The 15,985-nt window shown below is 36.5% G+C and overlaps 1 protein-coding gene across 3 annotated transcripts in view; it reads left to right on the forward strand.

Annotated features, from left to right (window-relative positions):
• The window catches only part of RPS6KA2 (ribosomal protein S6 kinase A2), a 547,475-nt gene that overhangs the window by 88,355 nt on the left and 443,135 nt on the right, over positions 1-15,985 (forward strand). The window contains exon 1 of one of the 3 annotated variants that reach the window (XM_078155049.1): positions 6,274-6,708. The exons of the other annotated variants lie outside the window; for them this stretch is intronic. Within the exon in view, the coding sequence (XP_078011175.1) occupies positions 6,661-6,708 (48 nt within the window). The 5' untranslated portion in view covers positions 6,274-6,660. Of the gene's footprint in view, positions 1-6,273; positions 6,709-15,985 lie in introns of those variants that run through there. 3 annotated transcript variants of the gene reach the window in all.

Genomic DNA, 15,985 nt, shown 5'->3' on the forward strand with positions numbered 1-15,985 from the left:
ACTTTTATTTCACTAACTCATTCTGAGGAGGGGTGCATAGTCTTTACCAGAATGCCAAAGGGGTCTATGATACAAAAAAGGTTAAGAACACAGGGGCCAGTCACCCCAAGGCATCACTTGACCATTATTCAAGGTCTCTAGAGCTCTCCAGGCTCTCAATTAGGGTAATAGTGGCTAGCTTTATCCCTCCTTGATATATTGTCTGCCCTGAACCCATGGGCCCCCCCCCCCAGGAGTTTGAACCAATATTCGTCATAATCTGTGCCTGACCCAACCCTTGGTTGAAGTCTTCCCATTTTGGAGGAGAGAATGCCAAAACTTGAAAATTACTTTGCAAGTAGAGGATAGAAAGATCACATGATAATTCTAAGGTTAGAAACCAGAATATGGGCCACACAGCTAAAGTACTAGAATTGGAATGTAGTGTCATGAGTGACAGTAAGGTCAAAACCCATGTGATCAACTTGATTTGAGTCTGCAGGGGCTAGTGAAAAGTAAGGTCTATACAGTGGCAAGATATAGGGGTTTGATACTGTGGTAGACAGAGTTTAAGCTTGACAAAAAATTTGTCAATTGTCAATTAGCAAATTTGTCAATTTGCTACAGTCAGTGTTCTGGGAGTATGTTCACCATATGTGACTAGACCTGTCCTTTGGTTTCCTAAAAATTAATCTCATCTGTATAGCTTCTGATATTGCCTTGATGATTTTCCTTGACAATAGTCATTTCTAAGGGTTAAAGTATATCACTTTCCAGGGGGCACTTACTTTAAATTAAATTAGGCAAGCCAAATTGACTGCCTTTAATCCTTATTTTTAACCATCTTATTCCCCATCTTGAAAAAATGTGAATATAATCTTTGTTTTTGTTTGCTTGTTTTTGGTCCAAACCTGTGATTTCTTCTTTGTGGGAGACTCCTAGTGTTGATACTTCCACTGATATAGAGCAGCAACTCAATGGAATTGAGTTGCCTGAGGAATTAAGAGCTTGCTGATGGTTGCACAGTTAGTGGTTAGTCTATGTCAGATGTGAGACTAGAACTTGGGTTTCTGAAGACCAGCCCTTTATCTACCTTACCACACTACAGCTCAACGTGGAAACCATATATCCATTGTTGTTGTCCAGTTGTTTTTCAGTCATGTCTGACTTTCCATGGCACCCCATTTGGAGTTTTCTTGGCAGAGATAATGGAGTGGTTTGCCATTTCCTTCTCCAATTCATTTTCTAGGTGAGGAAACTGAGGCAAACAGGGTTTAAGTGATGTGTTTAAGGTCATGCAATTAGTGTCCAAGGCCAGATTTGAACTCAGAAAGATGAGTCTTCCTGACTCCAGGCCTGGCACTCTATCCATTGTGCCACCTAGCTGTCCCCTATATACCCATACAAGGACAGCAAATGATCATTGATGAAAAGATCATAGTTTGCAAGATGGAAAGATCCTTACTCATCTATTTCAACTCTCCCATATAACTGATGAGGAAATCATGGCTTAGCAAGACAAAGTGATTTGCAAAGGTCTCACATGCAGGAAGTAGCTGGGCCAGAATTTGAACCTAGGTCCTCTGACTCAACATGCTGCCCATGTTTTTTCCTCACAAAGTCTTCTGTTTTGGAAATTTTGGGTTGTTTGAAACCTCAAAAAATATGATTTTCCTTTGCTCCAGGGAGGATGGTCTTGACGTTGAGTATTAACAGCTACCAGATACCATATGGTTTCAATGGTTCCTGATAGGAGCCATTGTCTGGTTGAGATGCAGTTTAATGTGTTTGGAATGCTTCTGATTCATATGTTCATACTTAATAAGTTTTACAAAGTAGATCCAACAAAAAAAATCACCGACAAAAGGAAGAGAGTGCATTGTAGTAAAAGGGGACATGTAAAAATAGCACTATTTTTTCACTAATATGGAAATGTTTTATATGATTGCACACATATAACCTATGTCAGATTGCTTACCCTCTCAGGAAGGGATGAGGGGAGGAAGGGTTGGATAGAATTTGGAACTCAAAATTAAAAAAAAAACTAATGTTAAAATGGTTTTTACATGTAATGGGGAAAAATAAAATATTATTTTTAAAAGGAACCATTTTTCATGCAAAAGATTTAAAGGACAGTGCCAATGTGGTGCAGAGGCCAGGAATTTGGACTACCAAGGTAATTTAGGATTGCAAGGTAGTTCAAAACAGATTTGAGGAAGAATTTGATGTTGAATATGAAGTGACTCTAGTTTGGGAATTTAGACATATAGAGAGAGCAAGATGCAGACAAATTCTTCCAGCTTGAGATAATTAAAGTACTATGAAATTATAAAAGAACTTTAAGTTTTTTAGATCCATTTGTTCAAGTCTTTTATTCCTGTAGCTGGAAGATGAATGCCTCATGCCATGATAACAATAAATCCTTAAGAGGATGCTGTTGAACATAAGAAAGGTTAGCTATTATGCAAAATAGATGAATTTTTAAGAGAATAATATAGAGGAAAGGTAAGTAGACAGACTATGTTATAGCTGTTTACCACGGCATTCAATAAAAGGCTATCCTAACTAACCATGGCAAAATTTAGTCAACGTTCTTCCACAGTTCTAAAGCTACAGTCCATTAAAAGTGAAGGATATAAATTGCTGACAAAAAGCCAAGGGAGCTCACATAATTCCTTTGTAAGGGCCCTAGTCTGTTTAGCCATTACATTTTGAAGCGCTCTAAGTCCTGGATAATTAACTTCTCATTCTAATATGTGCATTTTCAGATAGTTCAATTTGACTTGAATTTTGAACAACCAAGAATTCTATGAATGCTATACTAGTCAGGAATTCATAGATGATAATTCTTATATGATTTAGATCTGGAATGGAACCCAGAGATTATCTAGTCGACTTCTCCCTGGCACTCCAATTTTTATAGATAATTTTACAGATGTTTCTCCCATTAGATTGTGAGCTCGTTGAGAGCAGGGACTATATTTTGCCTTTCTCTGCATCCCATGCACTTAGCACAATGCCTGGCACTTCATAAGTGCCACTTAATAAATATGACAATAATAAAATACTTTAATAAGGCACTTAATAAATGTCAATTGACTCACTGAGATGAGAAACTGAGGTTCCTGGAGGTTGTGGTTTATCTGATGTCAGACTGGTGGTAATTTAGCAGACCTAGAATGTAGCTAGGCCCTTTGACTCCAGAATCAACATACTTTGGACTGTATACCATGATGCAGTGCGTGGCCTTTAAAGGCTTTTTTTTTCTATTGTGCTTTCTTGTTACTGTTGTCTTCTGTTTGGCAATATCAGTACACATATATGAGATTAGAAGCTGGGAAAGAAATTCAGAACTTATCTATTTTATTTTTGAACACTGCTTGATAAGAGATAAAGTTGAAATTTTTGAGTTACTGGTCTGCCACTGAGTTACATTCACCCAAGGTTGGCAGGCCGGTTCCTGTTTCCTTGAATAGTTGAGAGCTAACTATTCTCTCCTTATAGTGAAAATCAATCTGATTAATAAGGACTTTCCATTGAGCAAACATCCCAGTATACTTCCATTCAGAAAAGTCACTTTAAAGAGGTTATCTTTTAATTACTGAAATAGGTTAATGTCACTGCTGACATATCCTCCTTTTAAAAAAAATTACTATAACTGATACTTTTCAATTTATGTTGAGCTGGAATTTCCATCCAGCATGCAAAATAGCTCCCAAATATTCGCATCCTGAAGCTATTTCTATCATACACATGATTGAAAAACTGCCCCCTCTTCTCCTCACACACTAAGGTAGCCATTGTCCATTACATCATATGAATTTTAGCTGTTATCAATACTTAATTAAGGAATCACTCCCCCCCTTTCATTATTTTGTTTTAATTGGAATTTGATTGGAACAATTAGAAAATCCAAATATATTTTCTTTATCTGTACATATTAGTAGTTTACTGGAATTCAGAAAACAAATAAGGGGGAAATTTTTCAACAGTCAAACTTTGTTTCTAACTAGAACAGAAGGAGATAGGTGGATCTCGTAGCTAGAGTAAGAAATGACAGATGAACAGCTTGAATGTCACATTGGTACTCCTGAAATAGTAAAGGCAGAAAGGGAAAACCAGAGATCTTGGTAGATCATTGCTGATAGTTTATTTGGAAAAATATGGGCAAGAATCACACGGGATGAAAAGGTGAAGAAAAATTGTGAACTATACACAACTGATGAGCTTACAGATCCAGAGTCTTGAAGGATCAAGCAGGCTTAGGTCATGACAGAAGTATTTTGGAAATATCAGTTGTGATCCATTCACTTGGCTACCTTCACTATTCTCTTAGAAATGTAATGGGGATAGAATTGGAAGAAGTTTCTTTCTCTGTAGTGGCCTCGTTGGATGCAGCATCTGCTATAAAAAGGGAAGAAATCTATAGTGAGAATGAGAGACTGTGGAGATTCTATGAAATGGAAAGGAGGCTAAGGTTTGCCAGTACTCTCTGAAGAAATTCTGGCTTTTAAGCAAATCTTTGCATGAAAATTAAGGGCAGCTATATTCCAAGTAGCTCAATGGTCATTGTAGTAGAGCAGGGTGTAGATGAATTTTTTTGGTCCTGTGGTTTTGGGATTCAAGTGTGGGTTAAGGGAATAGACAGAGAATTGAGATGTAAATTTTTAAGTGTTGTGGCTAAAGCCCAGTAAAGTTAATTTTTATATAACTATTCCTTTCAGTGGTATGTGTGGCTAAAGGGAGAGCTAATACTTTTTGTGCTACTATCCCTTGTATGACCTTAAATAATTTCATCTCCAGGAATTATAATTTTCTTCTATGTAAAAGGGAGGCAATATTTTTTGTCATGAGATGATGCTTGAGATTTTGGGAGCATGATGCACATTATCCCTTTTAGTTGTTTTTCTTATGCATTTAAAAAGTGCATCATTGTAAATTTGTAAGAAACAACCAAGTGACTTTCCTTAATTTCAAGCAGTATTATAGCTTCAATTTCCCCTTTTTCCCCAGTTGGTATTAGGTGGTGCCATTTAAGAAGCTGCAAAAATTAATGAGAGATTTCATAAAACCTTCATCAATGAGCAGATGTTTGGTTTATTTTGTCATCTGCTAGGCTATAAAAGATGTACAGCCATTCTATGCTTTAGATGTAATTGGGTTCAGTATATGGCCTTTTATGTTCATAATTAGAGAACTGTCAATAGGCTCAGAAGAGGGCTCACTGCCCTTACCTAATGTGAAGATGAGTGGCATATTTCATCTGTGCTCTTTTTAAAATGCAGTGACAGGTTCCCAACTTAATTTTTCTGAAGCAGGAATTGTAATTAATATAAATTGTACCGGTGAGATTTATTTGTGGAGCGACCTACTTTTCATTATTCCCTAAAGTACCATCAGGCGTGTTCACCTCCGAGTGATATCATATATGCACATATTTTATATGGACAGATGAGTTTTAACTAACCTTGTCACTCAGTAAAAGAACATAGAATGCACCCAGTTCAGGAGCAGTTGAATAGAGATGAAAGCATGAAAAGTTGTTTGTAAACAGTGATTTTCCAAGCATAGGAAGTTCTTTGCAAAGGGGAATTGTCCTTCCACCTTTTTAGTTAATTGGAAAAAGTCAGGGTGTGTGTCTCCCCTCTTTATATAGTGGAGATAGGAAGTGATGGACCAGATGTGTCTGTATTTTGGCAAGCTTGATGTGCTCTTAGGCTGGACAGAGGCAGCATATGGTGCAAGTGATGGGAATAAAGGAGTTTATTTTTCTGGAATAAATATATGAACTGATTCTTTTATAAGTAAGGCAAGCAGATTAAAAAAAAAAACAACCCTGAGCTTTAAGACAGTCGGGGGTGGGTGGTTGGGTGGGTTAAATTCATTATTAAATTAATGTGTACCAGATGACCCTGTAGTTTCTCAAAGACAAATACCTTTTGGTTTTCCTCCTACCTTTTTCTGCCCTATTTCTCATAAAGAAGAGATCTACTTCTTTATTTAAACCACATCAAGTAAAGTGTATAGATGAGAAATCCGTCTCTTATTTTCAGCTGAGACACATAACATATAAACAGTTGACAGGTGTGCTATGGTGAGCTGCTCACTCAATCAGCTAAACTGAGTATCTGTGACAGTTCTAGAGGCTGAACTAGTTTCTTCTGAAGTCCAGCCTGGAAAGATTCAAACGTATACTGCCAGCTTCTCTGATTGTGGCTTCTGTAGCTCGTTAGAACCTGAGTAACTTGGCTGTTCTGTAGGAGGAGAGGTACAGCCTTGAAAGCTGGCCAGGTCATTGTTGTTATTGTTGTTGTTGGGTTTCTCCCCCTCTTCTTTCTCTCTCTCTCTCTCTCTCTCCCTCCTCTCCCTTCTTTCTGTGAGCTGACAAACAGAACCAGGTTTTTGCTGAATGAAGCCAGAGCCTCTTTGCCTCTGAGAACTGATTTCAAGGCAATGATGAGATAAAGCCAGTTTAGCTATTTGATTTATTTTTTTATCTGTGGCTGGAAGGGGGCTGGAGAAAGGGAGACTTTGGAGTGGGAGAGGAAGAGAGAGACACTGAGACACATAGTACTGGTGATTGCCCAAATCTTTTAGATGAAGCTAACTGTAACGAGACAATGACAAGGAAGATGATGGATTTTTTTGGAATTTGATTGTCTCTGATCATTGGAGTGAAAGATGATCAGGCTACCACACAAGAAACTGCAGAAACTGTTTCTAAAAAAGGTAAGAGGCTGAATCTCCAGCTACATTGGAGGGGTGTGGGGCAGTTTGGGGAAGTTTGGACTGTTTTTGATATCACGAAAGTTGTGGGTTTTGTAAAGGTGAGGTTCAATCAAAAGTTATTTGGTGGGATGGTATGACCTTTTCTGAGTCCTAAAAATTAAAAAAAAATACCCTTGACCTGAAAAATGATACATTTGTGAAGTGATTCATGCACAGGGAAGTTCAGCCCCTCTTGGGATTGGTGCCATTTCCCTCCTCTTTCTTAAGTGAAAAGTGCTATATGTTCTAGGCAAGATGAGCTTCATTTTTAATGTTCTCAGGTGCTGCTGGCCACAGTGAGGTGGTGAAAGAGAGCCCCTCATTTATCAGTGTACCCAATTTTAAGGTGATAGGAAAGAAAATGGGATAAACTTCTCCCTGTTGTAGATTATTATGTTTAAAAATTTAATTTTGATGATTTTGTTAAAAAGATCAAAACATGCTCAAAAACTAATTGATGAGGATTTAGCAGTTTGCTCATTCATTTGCCAAATAACTCAAACCCTTATCCTTAGCCAAACATAATGAAAATACATGAAATTCCTAGACAGCTGATGCACACTATCTGTCTTCCACAATCTGTTTGTTGGACTGATGAAGAAATTGACCTAAAACTATAATATCTTATATAACTGCCCTTTTATTTTAAAAATCATGACTTTCCAAAAAATTAAGGGAAATAGTGAGACATTACTTTTTTTAAAAAAATAGACTTAAATATTCTAGTCTTCAGATTATCTAATGTAGAAGTCTTTTTAAAACATAAATTTATTTTATTTGTATAAGCATTTATTATCTCTCCCTTCCACTGATCATACACCCCAATGAACAATTAAAAAAAAAAGAAAACTCTCATAAGAAGATGTATAGTCTAGTAAAACAAATCCCTACGTTGACCATGTCCAAAAATATGTGTCTCATTCTACCCTCTACATCACCTTTCTGGCAGGAGATAGGCGGCATGTTTCGTCTTCGGTCCTCTGGATTTCTGGTTTATCATTGCACTGATTAAAGTTCTAACATCTTTCAAAGTTATTTTTCTTTATAATGTTGTTGTCATTGTATAAGTTGTTCTTGCTTGGGAGACTTAGTTTGCATTGAAATTTCATATCTGTGCTTTCACCTATGTTCATCTTCTTAGAGAGAAAATGTTCAATTCATGAGTGTATTGTTCGGTGACTAATATGGAAATATGTTTAATATGATTGTATATGTATAGCCTATATCAGATTGTATGTTGTCTTGGGGAGGAAAGATGGGAGGTAGGGGGATAATTTAGAACTCAAAACCTTATAAAAGTGAATGTTGGAAACTAAAAATTAGTTAATTAAAAACTCCTGGGGTTTTCTTGGCAAAGAAAAAAAATAAATACAGTACACATAAAAAAAGAATGTATTGTTCATGTTTATACAGAGTTTGAATTGATGTGTGCTTATAAAATGTTCTTGTTTAATGTGGTAGTAAAATTCTAAGGCCAGCATGTATTTTAAGCCATCCCTAAAATCTGATCTTTTTAATCATCCTGTGAAGTGTCTGTATTGGCTATCTGGGGCAACTGAGGCACACAACTACCAAGTAACATGTTCAACTTTAGGAAACAAAGTAGGAGCAGAGCTGAGACTCCTTGAATTTCCTTTTTATTCCTTAAATCATCCTTGGAAATAGATTCAGAAAATCTTTTTAAAATGCCTGGTATCCCTTTCCTGTGAAGTTGCCGTATTTGATCTGTGTGCATATCAGTACCTAAAAATACACAGTATAAGTACAATGGTTGAATTTTGTATTTAAACATTACTTGCACATAGCACACTTTCTTTTAGGTTAGCTTCTCTCTATGCAGTTTATTTTGGGTATTTTTGTTTGTTTAGGTACACCATGTGCTTATGACTCAGGATGAATTTATTTGCCTAGTTTGCTCCTACGTGGAAATGATATATTTTAACTTAATGTCAATTCTTTGGATTTTTTTTTTTTGGAGAGAATTTTTGGCAGGACAGATGGGGTGTAATGTAATTTTCTTATCCTGTAGCTGTGGATACCCAAGAACAATAAGGTATTTGATACTATCATTCCAAGGAGAATTTTAATATAGTCAACAAATACCAAACACATCACAGATAACGAGTGCAAGGAGTTAACTGTTCCAATAAACAAACACCACTATCATACATAACTACACAGATCCTTTTCTCTAATGAATTTTCTCTTTGTGATGATTTCATTCTTTGATGAAAAGGTAGCATCAGACTGGACTCAGGTAAAATTCAAATAGTCAAGAAAGACCTTGATAGAACATCTACTCCATTCTGTATTTTTAGATATTCCAGGAAAACAACAATAGTAGTTTGATATTGGGCTATATTTAGAGAGGCATAGCTCCCAGGAATAAGGAGTTGACAGTCCTATACTCTGCCCTGGTCAGGCCACACCTGGAATAATGTTGTGAATTCTGGACAACATATTTAGGAAGGACATTGATAAGCTGGAGAGTGCCCAGAAGAAGGCATGATGAAGGGCTTGAGTCCATGGCCCACAGGGATTGATTGAAGGAACTGAGGATGTTATGATAGTGATTATTATTATTTTATCTTACAGAATCACAAAGTTGGAAGGGAACTGAATGGCCATGTAGTTTACAAGCCACTATTTACAGAAATAAAGATAGAGCCAAATAAATAATTGGAGAAAAATTGTTCATGGGTAGATGAGTCAACATAATAAAAAATGACAGTACTATCTAAATTAATTTACTTATTCAATGTCATACCAAACAAACCACCAAATGATTACAGAATTAGAAAAATAATGATGAAATTCATATGGAGGGACAAAAGGTCAAAAATCTTAGTGGAAATAAGGCAAAAAGTGGGAGCAAAGCAGGCCTAAAAATACCAATTGAGGATTAATACCATACAGCAGTAATTTACAAAGCACATAGTGCTATTTAAAAAGAATAGAGAAATTAATTAATGGAACCTACAGTAGGTACATAACATACAGAAGCGAACAAACCTAGTAGCCTAGTGTTAGGTTCTCACATCTAAGGGCTTACTATTTGATTAAAAAAATTCTGGGAAAATTGGACAGCTATATGGAAGAAATGAGATTTAGACCATAACATCATACCTTATTCCAAGATAAGCTCCAAATGGATACATGAAAGAGAAGGGAAAATTACCTATCACCCATAGGAGAAAAATTCCATGATCACTGAAATAAAATAGATAATTCAATTATGTAAAATTAAAAATATTTTCCTGTAAATAAATCCAATGCATCTAAGATTAAAGGGGGAACAATTGACTAGGAAAAAAAATCTTTGCAGCAAGTTTTTCTGATAAAAGTCTCATTTCCAAGATACACATATGAGTTACTGATTCAAATTTATAAGAATAAGAGCCATTCCCAATTGTTAAATGATCTAAGTATATGAACAGTCAGTCCCCAAAGGAAGAAACTCAGGCTATCTCTAGCTATATGAAAAAATGTTACAAATAACTATAATTAGAGAAACCAAGCAATTCAGATGTCCTATCTCACATCCATTAAATTGGCAAAGATGACTAAAAGAGAAAATGACAAATGTTGGAGGAGCTATGGGTAAACAGGCATCCTGATGCACTGTTGGAGCTGTGAGTGGGTCCCACCATTCCCCCAAAACAACTTCAAGTTATTCACAAAGTTTACTCAATAATGCATGTCCTTTGCTTTAGTTATACCAATGCTAGGCTTGTACCACAAAGAAATCAAAGGAAGAGGAAAAGGTCCTATATGCACAAAAATATTTATAACAGCTCTTTTTTTGGTAGTAAAAAACTGGAAACCAAGGGGATTCCTATAAATTGGGGAATAGTTAAACTAACTGTGGTATATGGATGTAATCGAATACATTTGTACATACTGTAAGAAATCATGAAAAAACATCGTTTCAAAGAGATATGGAAAAACTTGTCTGAATTGATGCAGAGTGAAGTGAACAGTACCAGAAAATTTTATTCTATAACGTCAATATTATTTAAACCAATGATTTTTGAAGATTTATATGAACTAATGAATGAAATGAACAGAGTCAGGGGAACAATTTACATGATAACAGCAAGACTAAAAAGAAACAACTTGGAAAGCCATAAGAATTCTAATCAATTCAATAACTATCCATGATTCCAGAGGACCAATGATGAAACATTGTCTATCTTCTGAATGAGAGGTTATGAACTCAAGAGCAGAATGAGACATATAGATTCTGGACACAGCAATGAGGAATTTTGTTTTTCTTGACTACAGATATTTGCTATGAAGATTTTGTTTTTCTCCCCCTTCCCAGTGGGTTAGGGGTGAGATAAAATAGATTTCTGTTATTCCAACCCATACTTAAAAAAAGATCCCTACCACAACATACTCAATAAAGGATCATTCACCTTCTGCTTAAGGACCTTCAATGAGACGGGTGAGGAACTCACTGTCTTCAGAAGCAATCATTTACATTTTGGGGTAATCCTAATTGCTACAAAGATTCCCCTCACCCTGGCCCCTGATATTTAGCCTATATTTGCCTCCTTGCAACTTCTGATTATTACTTCTACTTCTGCCATCAGGGGACAAACAGTCTAGTGCATCTTCCACCTGATAGACCCTGACATATTTGAAAACAGCTATGATGCTCTCCCTTAGTATTCTCTTCTTCTGGACTAAACATCTTCCTCAACCCAGTCGTTGTTGGGTATGTGCTCAAAGCCCTTCACCATTCTGATTGCCCTCTTCTGGACACTCTTCAGATTCTCAGTGTTCCCCTTCCTAAATGTCATGGCCAGAATTTATCACATTATTCCAGGTGTGGCAAGACCAGGGCACAGTATAGCAGGATTATCAATTCTTTATACCTGCAGGCTATGCCTTTCTTAATGCAGCCTAATATCACATTAACAACTTTTTTTTTTTGGCTTATATCAATGTTGACTTATATTGAGCTTATAGTTTGCTAAGATACTCCCAGGTATGTTGTAAAACAAATTGCTGTTTAATAAAATGTCACTTGTCTTGAACTTGCGAAGTTCATTTTTTGGAACCAAAAGCGAGACTCTTTAGTTATCCCAGTGAAATAGCATCTCAGTAGAAGTAGTCCAGCATTCTAGTCTATCAAATATCTTTTTGGATCTACCTTTGTCATCCAGTGCATTATCTATCCTCTCCCTCAACCCCTACCCTGCCGGGATTTATGCAATCTGCAAATTTGATAAGTTTACCATCTGTGCCTTAATCAAAGTCATTAAGAAAAATGTTGAACATCACAGGAGCAAGCATGGATTCCTGAGGCACATTATAGACTCTGAATTGACTCTGAATCATCAGTGACTATTCGATCAACAAGCATTGTTAAGTATCCACTATGTGCCAGGTACTACTCATTCAATCAACAAAAATTTGTTTTATTGAGAAGGCTTCTAGCTTATTCCCATTGCAGATAATGCTTGCTGATGGCTTTAGATAGATACTACTTACCATTTTAAGGAAAGCTCCATTTATTCCTGTCCTCTTTAGTGGTTTTTTAAATAGGAATGGTTGTTGTGTTTTGTCAAAAGCTTTTTCTGCATCTTCAATAAACATTTATTGAACACCTACTATATGCTAGGCACTCTGTAAGCACTGGGGATACAAAGAAAGGTAAAAGTCAGTACCTGTTCTCAAGGAGTTGACCGTCTAATGGAAGAGACAACACACGAACAACAATCTACAAAGAAGTAATACATGGGATAAATAAGAAATAATCAACAGGGGGAAGACACTAGTATTAAGGGAGTTTGGGAAAGACTTCCTGTAGGAGGTGGGATTTTAGCTGGTACTTGGAGGAAGGCAGGAAAGTTGGGAAGTGGAAATGATGAGAGGTCAGCCAGTAAAAATGTTCTAAGTCTAGAGATGGCAAGTCTAATAATTGGAACAACAGAGAGGACACTGTCATTGGAACGTAGAGAAAATTTCTCATATGCAGAATGGGAATAATAACAGTATTTACCTCAAGGGATTATTGTGAAGATCAAATTAAATAGTCTAAATAAACCACTTTGCAAATCTTAAAGCACTATGTAATTACTGCTAGCTATTATTATTAGCCGTTCAACTAATTCTGAATCTATCTGGTTGTACTACCAAGCAGCCTCACTTCTCTGTCTTTTCCGAAAGCAGAATAGGAGAGTTCTTACTGGATGCTTTAACAAAATCTAGGTGAACTTTATTTGTAACATTCCTGAATCTACCAGTGTAATAAGCAAATAAAGTTAACCTGGTGTGATTTATCTTTGATGGAGCGATGTTAGTTCTTTGTGAACGTATTTTTATCTAAATATTTGCTAACCATCTTTTACCTAAGCTTTCTAGAATTTTGCCAGTAATCAGAGTCAAAATCACTGGTGTACAGCTTGCCAACTCTATTCTTTATCCATTGAAAATGAAGACAGTATTTGCCCTTCTCCATTCCTATGGTCTTTTTTTCCCTCTACAATCTTTCGAATATCAGCTGTCATATCCATCACTTCTTTCAAAATTCAAGGATCCAAGTCACCCGGGCCAGGTGATTTGAATTCAACAAGAACAGATAGGTGAGCTCTTATTTATAGTGGTTACAAATAACCACTATAATATTATAATTCAAATAATATATTATAATTAATATAACATTAATAACCACTATAGTAACCAATGTTGGTTATTAACCCTATTAACCACTTTTTTTTCTATCCTTTCCAATCTACAGGTCACCTTGGCACAGAAAAAAGATACAAAATAATAATTCAGCAGTTCCACCTTCTCTCTGTTGCTAGTTACTGTCCCATCCACACCTTACAGTGATCCTATTCCTTTTATTCTCTTCTTAAAGATACCTAGAGATTGATTTCACAAAGTTCCATTCCAGTATTTATTATCAAGATAGTCGAGAAGTTATTTTTTGTGAAAATCTCCCCTGCCTTGATTTGTATCATTTCCTCTTATGCAGTGTTCCAGGGATAGCAACAATGGCTTAGCACCTGTCTCATAAACTTTTTTTTTTTTTGGTGAGGCAATTGGGGTTAAGTGACTCGCCCAGAGTCACACAAACAGTGAGTGTTATGTGTCTGAGGCCGGATTTGCTCAGGTCTTCCTGACTTCAGGACCGGTGCTGTATCTACTGTGCCACCTAGCTGCCCCCTCATAAACTCTTAAGGTAAGAGTTAAGTCACATGTTTGTCTTTCATTTAGGAAAAAGAAAGCAGGCTTAATTCTTTATCCATTTCTTGAAGGTTCTATTTTCTAGGTTTTTTGGGGTGCTTAGTATTTTTCTTTGCACTTTCTCTGGTTTCTTCAGACTTTAAAAGTATAGTGACCAAAAGGAGATCCTGTATGCTAATCAGTGGTATCTTGTACATGCTTTATATTTACTAATGTGCATGTTCTATTCCCTCACCTCCCACCCCCACCCCCAACCCAGTAGAATGTAAACTCCAAAAGGGCAAAAAACTGTTTGATTTCTTTCTTTGCAACCCCAGTAGTACTGTTTACATAAATAGCTGCCTATTGAATTGAATTGACCTGTGAATGTTATACTCCTTTTGGCAAATCCTGATGTTTGCTATTTGTTTTCTTTCTGCTCAGAGAAAGCATGACTTCTCTTGTTAGCTGTTTTAAGATTTTAGATTTCATTGATCCTCAGCAAGTGGGAGAAAGAAAAGGAGAAAGTTATATGCTGTATTAACAGGTAGTATAGTAAAACGCAAATATTACTGGTTAGTAGCCTTAAGATATAAATTTTATATGACAGTATAACAATAATAAAGTACTTTTAAAGGTTTGCAAAATATGTTATAGGCTATTTCATTTTATCTCAACAATTCTGTAAGTGAATGCTATTATTATCCCCATTTTATAGATGAGGAAACTGAGGCACCGAGAGGTTAAGTTACTTGCCCAAGGTCACACAGCTAGTAAGTTTCTGAGGCTATATTTAAACTCAGGTCTGCCTGACTCCAAGACCAATGCTCTATCCACTGAACCACCTAGCTGCCAAGGATAGGCTGTAAAGTTATGTACAAAAGTAAAATATTATTATTTAAAGTAGGAGTATACATTAAGTGGTTGAATATTACAAGGAGGCAATGTGGTCCAGTGAAAAGTCTCTGGAATTGGAGGACCTGGGTTCAAATCCTGCCTCTGATGACAAGTTACTTTTCTTCCCTAGTCTTCACTTTCTTCATCTCCAAAATGAAGGAATTGGACTAGACGACCTCTGAGGTATATTCTGGCTTAAATCTATGATCTTATGACCATTTGGGCACTGATAGTATTGTAATGATGAAGAAAATTCCCTATTTCCCTAAAATCTCCTTCTAAACAAGTTATCTTATTTTTTAAAAAATGATCTCTTATTTAATGGAAGGGGCTTGCTGAAATGATCTTAAACATTCAGCTTTGAGAGTCCCCTGTAGGATATTAAAAGTGGCCAGTGGAGCATTCAAACAACAGAGTTGGTTATAAACTTGGATCCAAAATTTAGGCTAAGTGGCCATGCTTATTCATTTGGTAAATATTGTTAAACACATGCTAACTGCTTGGATGCCGTGGCAGGTACAAAGATGTGTCACAGAGACATTGTAATCCATTTGGAAAGGTAAAACATGCACATTTATGTACTATAGAGATTTATAATTTTGTCAGTGTGGGTGCTCCCTGCATCAGTGCATAAATGGTATCACCTAGATGGTTCAGATGGTTTTTGCTACTAAAAAACTCATCAACCTGCATTCCACCTAGTAGTGAGCCTCCCCAAGCTTGGTTCAGATGACACAGGCATGGCCCATCTCAAAGAAGGTAGGACCAACCAGAGTTTATAATGCATCAGCGTCACCCCTGAGAAACCAGACTTACTTTTCCACCACAATGAGCCATTGGAGGAAAATAGAGTTTGTTAGAGAAGGCCAAATGGAAAAGCAACCATGTTAGGAGACACTATGTGAAGTGTTTAATGAGTTGTGACTATGAAGGACTCCTGTTCTTCAGAGCAAGGATAGAACACTTCTGGCTAGGGGTTGAAGGAAACAGTCATGAAAGAAATAACTTTTTATGCTGGGTTTCAGACAGTGGAGAGAATTTCTGTAGGCAGAGATTGTGGGTGATAGAAAAAGAACATGAGCACGGACTTTTTCTATGTAGAAAAAGATACAGAAGTGAGAAAAGGCAAGCAATGTTTGAAAAAATTGCTGCTAGTATCCAT

This window comes from Phascolarctos cinereus, unplaced genomic scaffold, assembly GCF_003287225.1.
Source record: "Phascolarctos cinereus isolate Bilbo 61053 unplaced genomic scaffold, phaCin_HiC Scaffold_5;HRSCAF=322, whole genome shotgun sequence".
NCBI classification, from domain to species: Eukaryota; Metazoa; Chordata; class Mammalia; order Diprotodontia; family Phascolarctidae; genus Phascolarctos; species Phascolarctos cinereus.